Source organism: Triticum dicoccoides, chromosome 1A, assembly GCF_002162155.2.
Source record: "Triticum dicoccoides isolate Atlit2015 ecotype Zavitan chromosome 1A, WEW_v2.0, whole genome shotgun sequence".
Taxonomy (NCBI): Eukaryota; Viridiplantae; Streptophyta; class Magnoliopsida; order Poales; family Poaceae; genus Triticum; species Triticum dicoccoides.
In genome coordinates, this window is record NC_041380.1 from 608,210,739 (window position 1) to 608,219,094 (window position 8,356).

The window sequence follows — 8,356 nt, forward strand, 5'->3', positions numbered from 1 at the left end:
CGGCGCCCGCCACGTGGCGCCCCCTGGTAGGCGCGGGCGGCTGCGCGGACAATGTCCGTCGGCGCAACTTTTTGTCCGGCGGCGCGCGAAGACGAATGGAGCTAGGGTTTCGGGGGAGGAGAAGATCCGGATTTCGGTGGTTCTTTAAAGAGACATAGAGGGAGCTAGGAGAGTCCAAATGAGGTGCGGTTTTCGGCCACGCGATCGTGATCGAACGCTCTAGAACATGGAGCAGAGTTAGGTGGGTTTTGGGCCAAATTGGAGGGGTGTTGGGCTGCAACACACACGAGGCCTTTTCGGTCCCTCGGTTAACCGTTGGAGTATCAAACGAAGTCCAAATGATACGAAACTTGACAGGCGGTCTACCGGTAGTAAACCAAGGCCGCTTGGCAAGTCTCGGTCCAATCCGGAAATGTTTAATCCCCACACACGAAAGAAAGCTAGAAATGACCACCGGAGGAGAATGGAGCGCCGGAATGCAAAACGGACAACGGGGAAAATGCTCGAATGCATGAGACGAACACGTATGCAAATGCAATGCACATGATGACATGATATGAGATGCATGACAATGACAACAACACACGGAGACAAAAACCCAAACCCAAGGAAATAAAATAACTTAACGCCGGAAACGGCAAGAGTTGGAGTGCAAATAGGGAAAGTTACATCCGGGTTGTTACGCGTTTGTTCCTGAGGACATGGGAGAAGTCTTGCTATTTGTAGTCATGTGAATTTGGTATTCATTCGATATTTTGATGAGATGTATGTTGTCTCTCCTCTAGTGGTGTTATGTGAACGTCGACTACATGACACTTCACCATTATTTGGGCCTAGAGGAAGGCATTGGGAAGTAATAAGTAGATGATGGGTTGCTAGCGACAGAATCTTAAACCCTAGTTTATCCGTTGCTTCGTAAGGGGTTGATTTGGATCCATATGTTTCATGCTATGGTTAGGTTTACCCTAATACTTTTGTTGTAGTTGCGGATGCTTGCAATAGAGGTTTTTATAAGTGGGATGTTTGTCCAAGTAAGGGCAGCACCCAAGCACCGGTCCACCCACATATCAAATTATCAAAGTACCGAACGCGAATCATATGAACGTGATGAAAACTAGCTTGACGATAATTCCCATGTGTCCTCGGGAGCGCTTTTCTCTATATAAGAGTTTGTCCAGGCTTGTCCTTTGCAACAAAAAGGATTGGGCCACCTTGCTGTACTTTATTCACTTTTGTTACTTGTTGCTCGTTACAAATTATCTTGTCACAAAACTATCTATTACCTACAATTTCAGCACTTGCAGAGAATACCTTGCTGAAAACCGCTTATCATTTCCTTCTGCTCCTCGTTGGGTTCGACACTCTTACTTATCGAAAGGACTACGATAGATCCCCTATACTTGTGGGTCATCATCATGCTATACCGTCCAGGTTCTGCCGAGGATCGTATGTATGACCCCGAGCTATTTTGTCTCTGTTTTTTCTTTGGGGTGAGGCGGGTTGTTGTTCAGATTGAGCTGCCGCTTTATCCCGACTGCATAGTGGTCGGTTAGCCGCATTGTCCCGACCACGTGGTACAAGTGCCGGCGCCCTCATCGAACTGAGGTAGCAACCTGTGCTTAGGGTAACCCTTGGTTGTGTGCTTGGGGTCGTATTCTTCGTCCACTAGGATGTCTATCCATCTATCCTTGAGCAGGTCTTGGTCAGCTTGAAGCTGCTGCTGTTTCTTATTCAGGCTCCTTGCCATGGCTAACAGTCGGCGTTTAAAGCGCTCCCGCTCAAGAGGTTCCTTGGGCACGATGAAATCCTCGTCACCGAGGCTCTCTTCATCCTCGGAGAGTGGAAGGTAATTACTGTCCTCCGAGTCTTCATGTATGGCCTGTTCATGCGGGCTATCATGCTCGTCCTCTAGTTCGTTCTGTTCGGATGTTGCCCCAACAGGGGCTTCACTGTCTTCGGCATCGTCTCGGGTGTTGTCTCCGGTGTCAGTATTACTTTCTTTTGCACGGCGTGACTTAGAGCGGTGCCGCTGATGCCGGCGTCTGGGCTGTGTCTCAAGAGGTTTATCCTCAACTGGATCTTCTTTGTTGTCGTCGTTAGTTTCTTTAGGTGTATCCACCATGTATACATCGTATGAAGAAGTGACTGTCCCGCGTCCGGTGAGTGGCGGGTTTCGGCCCTGCTCTTCTTCGACATCGTCGTCTATACCGTCGAAGTCTTCGGAGCCATAATAGAGCATGTCGGTTGAGTCCTCGACAGTGGCTATGGAGTGGGTGGCGGGTGGTAAGCGAGATTATCCATCATCAGCCCCTAGTTCCAACCGAACATAGTTTGGGTGTGAGTCCCCCGCCAAGGACAAGTTTTTCAATGAGTTTAGCATGTCGCTCAAAGGCGAGTGCTGGAAGATGTCTGCGGCGCTGAATTCAAAGATCGATAAACGATTAAGTTCGGCGTCCACGGGCTCGCATGGTTTGGAACTTACAGCCGGAGACGAGTCCGGAGTTCCGGTGGTACATGTGTCGTGTGAGATCGAGTCTATGTGCGGCTCCAACATCGTGGAATCTATGGCCTCCGTGGTGGGGGTCGATCCTCCCATCCTAGGATGGCGCAGTCTGCTCTGAATCTAAGGTTAGAGCGGTTATGGGAGCTGTCTCCTGGATGCGGTCCGATGACAGATTTAGGTCATGTCCCTCGGGGTGACCAGGAGTGGTAGCCGCGGTCTCGAATCCGGCGAAGATCAAGTCTCCACGAATGTCCGCAACGTAGTTCAAGCTCCCAAATCTGACCTGATGGCCAGGGGCGTAGCTTTCGATCTGCTCCAGATGGCCAAGCGAGTTGGCCCGCTGAGCGAAACCGTTGAACACGAAGATCTGTCCGGGGAGGAAGGCTCCCCCTTGGGCAGCATCGTTGTAGATGGTTGAAGGAGCCACCAAACCTCTTGATGACGGCACGGTGGAACTCTCAATGAAAGCACCAATGTCAGTGTCAAAACTGGCGGATCTCAGGTAGGGGGTCCCGAACTATGCGTCTAAGGTCGATGGTAACAGGAGACAGGGGACACAATGTTTTACCCAGGTTCGGGCCCTCTCTATGGAGGTAATACCCTACGTCCTGCTTGATTGATCTTGATGAATATGAGTATTACAAGATTTGATCTACCACGAGATCGTAATGGCTAAACCCTAGAGGTCTAGCTTGTATGGCTATGATAATGAGTGTCCCCTCCGGACTAAGTCCTCCGGTTTATATAAACACCGGGAGGATCTAGGGTTACACAAGGTCGGTTACAAAGAAAAGAATCTTCATATTTAGTCGCCAAGCTTGCCTTCCACGCCAAGGAGAGTCTCATCCGGACACGGGTGCAGTCTTCGGTCTTTGTATCTTCACAGCCCATCAGTCCGGCCCATGGCTAACAGGCCGGACGCCCGAGGACCCCTTAGTCCAGGACTCCCTCGGAGGGCCCCCTCCAAAATGTTACGACCGCGGATAAATGTTGATTGGGTCCTACTAATAATGCGGTGCGCTACCGGGGTTAAACGAGTCGAACACGCTTTGGAACAAAATTTGAAAGGGGCGTTAATAAATGCAATGGGTCTAAACTGCCTAATGTTATCTGCGCCCTGCACTTTTGGAATTAACGAGAGAATTCCAAAGTTCAGACGGGAGATGCCAACCTCCCCGCGCATGAAACCGTTGCACAGAGAGAATATCGGCCCCTTGAGCGTGGACCAAAACCGCTTAAACATGGCAACGGGCCAGCCATCGGGGCCCGGGGCCGTGTCAGACTTTATGCCGAGGAGGGCAGCATCGATTTCTTGGGGGAGGAAGGCCAGGCCCAGCTCCTCGTTTTCAAGGTCAGGGACCGTGAGCACCGGATCCCATAAATCCGCGCGAAGTCTTGCTAATGGCTGCTCACTCGAGCCCGTCAGCTGCATATAGAACTCGTAGACGTGGCGCATGATGTCCGATTGTCGGAGTAAGAGCCCCTGCTTTGACTGCAGACGCAATATGGCACATTTCCGACGCTGGCCATTAGCATAAGCATGGAAATATTTAGTGTTCGCATCCCTTTCAGCGTCCACTTGAGACCCCCTCGTCTACGCCAATATTCCTCCTCCGCCCGGAGAAGGGCCTCCACTTGGCCCTCCAGGGCATAGCGATGAGCGCACTCCTGCTCGGAATCTAGCTGTGCGAGCTCCGCGACAATACTCTCCCTACGCAGTTTGTTGTCCCGGCCTTGATTGGCCCCACAGCCTTTTATGGACACTCGAAGACCAGCCCCCATCTCTGTCCGGAACCCCATGGGGCCGTTGTAGGCAGGCGTCCCATTTCTGCCTAAAAACAAGTGGCCACTATCCTCTTCGACATAGGCATAGTTTCGGTCTCATAGGGCTTTATTGTTTTCTATATGTCTTTTTTATTTCTTATCAGGTTATGCTTGTGCGCATCGTAATCATGCAGAGGCCGCATGTCACTCGTTATGCTTTCTATCAGGTTGGTGCTACATTATGAGAGAGTTAACAAAAACGCCCTTTATCAACCAAAAAAAAACTCCCTCTTCGTCAACGGGAACAAACAGACACAATATACACATACGAACTTACTGAATGTGTTCATTTATTCATTCATTATTTTCACCAGGCATTGCTTACAACAAAAAGGTAGTAAATGTCTATCTTGTCTCTGAACTCAAATACACAGACAGGCATATATATGTATGTAGTCAGAAGAGCCAATTCATTGTTGTACTTGTAGGGTGAAAAACAAAATAAATAAAAGTCGAGTTAGTGATCTGAGTCTGAATCTGAGATGGTATTGCTTGATCCATGTAGTAGGATATGTGCTTAGCTGGAAAGAAACAAACAGACAGACGGGCCCATTCATCAATGTTGAGGAGTTGTTCAGCCACCCCTGGAATTGGAATTGGAGTTGGAGTTGAAATTGGGTCTCTTGAGCTTGACAACGAATTCTTTGTCGTCGTGGTCATCGTCGCTGCTGTACTCAACTCTTCTCTTGGCCTTGGCGGCGGAATGATCTGTGTTGTGACGCGCTGTGGAAGAAGAAGAAACCAGTGGTACCGGTTTCTTCCAGCTCTCTGCAGGTTTGTGTTTGGTGACAGTGGTGGAATTTGGCGACTTGATGGGGGTCCCTGATTTGATCTGCTGCTGCCGTTTGAGCTTTCTGTCATAGGCTTTCTTGGCTCTCTCCGGAGATAACAGCCCATGCTCCATTAACCTGCAATATGTGTGTATGTTGTGTCTGTCAGGTAAGAATCACATACATACATACATACATACATACATACATACATACATACAGGTGTGACTGTTGTTGCTTTAGTAAAATATTGGTGGAGTGGAGTAGTAGTACTCGGCAGCAGTATACGTAGTAAATTTGGAAGAGGGTACATTTTTGAAGTGTGTGTGTGTGTGTGTGTGTGTGTGTGTGAATCATCAGGGAGGGATAATTCAGAGTTTGAGAGTGAAGTTGTTTGTGAATACTAGTGTAGTAATTAGGTAGCTATTCGTGATGTTTGCAGGGAGGGAAGAGCTAAGGAAGGATTTGAGTGACATTCAGAGAAATCAATGGATCAATCAGAGACTAGTACTCTACTAGTAACTGGGTTGGGATTGCAGCCTACTCTACTAGTAACTTGTGGGCAAGCAGCAGTAAGTGGCGATTAATTGGTGGAGGAGAGCAGAGGCAGAGACGTACCAGAATTCGGCCATGTCGCTGGATGGGATCTGCTTGGAGAGCGATTCGTAGAAGATCCTCAGGGGCTCCCTCTGGCAGCCAAGCAAAGCCAAATTCCATTGCAAAAAAGGGTTCCCAAATCAGATGCTTGAACTGGAAGCATACAAGTATGATAAGTATGATGAAAGAAGAAATTGTACCTCCTCTGGGGTGTCGAACTTCTGGCCGGTGAGGGAGAAGACCTTCTTGGCCTTGGCCTTGGCCTTGCCCCGGCCGCTAGCTGTAGTAGCGGCTTTCTTGGCGGCGGCGAGCTTGGCCCTGGAGGCGGCCAGCGATATGGATCTCCCGGATCCGCCTGCTCCTCCTCCTCCTTTACCCTGCACGCACGGCAAATCAAAAGAGAAGAGAAGAGAAGAGAAGAGAAGAGAAGAGAGCAATTACTTGTCGTATGTATGCAGTGTATTATTAGCAATTGAGGTTGCAATTGATGTCAGATTCGACTGGAGTAGTGGATTCTCTATCTGGTCTGGTCTGGTGTGGTGTGGTGTGGTGAATTATCATGTTATCTAGGAGTAGTGGAGTATGTATTGGTATGGCTATGAGATGATGATGAAGAAGTAGAGTAGAGGAATTGAGAGAGGCGGGGAGGAAGGAGAGTAGAGACAGACCTCGAATCTGGCCTTGGACAAGGACGACGACGACATCTCCGGCACCTTCTTCAAGCAGCCTCAACAAGAAGAAGAAGAAGAAGAAGAAAGAGGAAAGGGGAAATTCAGATGAGGAGCGGTGCTGTGCTGTGCTGTCCCAAGGACAAGGACAAGGACAAGGATATAATAGGAGAGGAGAGCAGAGCAGAGCAGAGCAGGGCACGCGCTTGGCGTGGGTTTCAGTGCCACACGCACAGAAACTTCCTTTCCTTTCCCCACCCATAAACTTCCTTTTCTTAGGCCCGGCCCAACCTACCCAGCCAGCCCAGCCAAGCTAAGCCCACCACTCTTTTTTTTCTTTTGCAGGTAGCTAAGCCCACCACTCCTTTTTTTTCTCTTTTGCGGGTAGCTAAGCCCACCACTCCAACCCAACAACACACAACTTCCCTTCCCTTTTACTCAAAAAAAAAACAACTTCCTCTTCTTCTTCTTCTTCTTCTTCTTTTTTGAGGGGTAACCAAAACAACTTGTTAAAGCATGCATTCCTCATCTATTTTTTCTAGTGTGTGTCTCAAAGGGAAATCTATTTCTTTTTTCTATGGAGGACACACTCACTTTGGTTATGCATGTGTCGTTGGTGACAACAAAGTGGGAGGCAGCCTTCTTTCGACCCCTCCCTCCATCCTGCTTTCTTCTCTTGTGGCCAATACCATGCCATGGGCTCCAGGGGAGGATCTTCTTCTCTACACATTGGACATGTTTGATAGGCTGCATATACCTCGGCCAGGCCAGCGCCGGAAGAAAAAGGCCCGTTCGGTTACCCGCATTCACTATTGGGCCTGCACAACACGAACATTACAGTCCTCAGCCAAGCCCGAGCGATGCAACCTTAGGCATGTGGCCCTGGGCGGTTGCACGCGTGGGTGCGGTCCCGAGACGTCGTGTTGTTTCCACACACGTCTTCAAAAATTACACTCACCTCCCCCTCTTCGCCGCTCTCTCCCCTCTTCCCCACTCACACCGGCGGCGGCGACCAGTTGAGCTCTACTGCGAATCGATCCAAGACGGTGGCGGCAATCACCAAAGCGACTGCAGACCTCCATCGGAGCGCATCGGCCATGGCGGTAAGACCCTATCCTCTCTGTACATTCACTGCTTATGACCTGGGCTAGATTCGATTAGAGCACGCGATTGAAGAGTTAGGAGGGGATTGAACACATCGGGGGGGAGGATTGACATGAAGCAATTCTGCATCTACGGCTACTAGACTCATATGTTATTTTCCGATTACATCGGGGGCGGGAATCGGATTGCCTAGCCGCGGCGACCCTGGAGTCGCGTCGAGCGGCGGGGGGGTGTAGTCATCTTATTTTCTTCCTCATCGGCTTTGTCCTCATCGTCTTCGTCAAGAACAATGGGTCTTGCACACTCGCCTGCCGCCAGCGCCCTGGACACCATCTGCACCACGTCGTTGTCGGACTCCGACGACCCGAACGTACTACTCTAGTATGCCGAGGCACGCTGGTCTTGAGGTGCCTTGTACTGACTGTACTTGGCCCATCTTGCCCGCTGTCGAGCGTCGCCGGAATCTGCCTGATTCATGGCCCAGCGCAGGATGTCCACCGACATCGCACCTTTGGCTGGGTTCAGAACCAGTGTCTCGTCCGGCGTAGCCTTCTTTATCACAGCATCGGCGTCCTTGTGCATGTCATCGATGTTGCTGAAGTTCGAGCACACTTCCATGGTGTGCTCGAACTTCTTGCGGTCACCGAGCGAGCACCCAAGGAAGAATGCCCTCCATCCAATGCCTCAGGGGAAAGAGTTGGGGTTGGAGTTGGAGTTGGAGTTGGATTTCATGCCGAGGAGAGGTGGAAGAGGAAAGGTGGTGAAATAGAGGGGGTTTGAGTGCAGTGCTGAGTTAGTGGGGTGGGTTAATATAGGAGCGTTAGGCTGATATGAATGGATGTTGACCATTGATATGCGTGTTGTTCATAATGCAGATGGACAAGGGCAAG

At 50.0% G+C, this 8,356-nt stretch overlaps 1 protein-coding gene across 1 annotated transcript; it reads right to left on the minus strand.

Moving 5' to 3' along the window:
• Window positions 1–4,582: 4,582 nt before the first annotated feature.
• Window positions 4,583–6,523, minus strand: LOC119295437. Its single transcript, XM_037573859.1, has 4 exons — window positions 6,363–6,523; window positions 5,895–6,071; window positions 5,716–5,786; window positions 4,583–5,235 (listed from the first exon to the last, which is right to left on the minus strand). The coding sequence occupies exons 1-4, from the start codon at window positions 6,396–6,398 to the stop codon at window positions 4,902–4,904; spliced, it is 618 nt and encodes a 205-aa protein (XP_037429756.1). The 5' UTR covers window positions 6,399–6,523; the 3' UTR covers window positions 4,583–4,901.
• Between the last annotated feature and the right edge of the window lie 1,833 nt (window positions 6,524–8,356).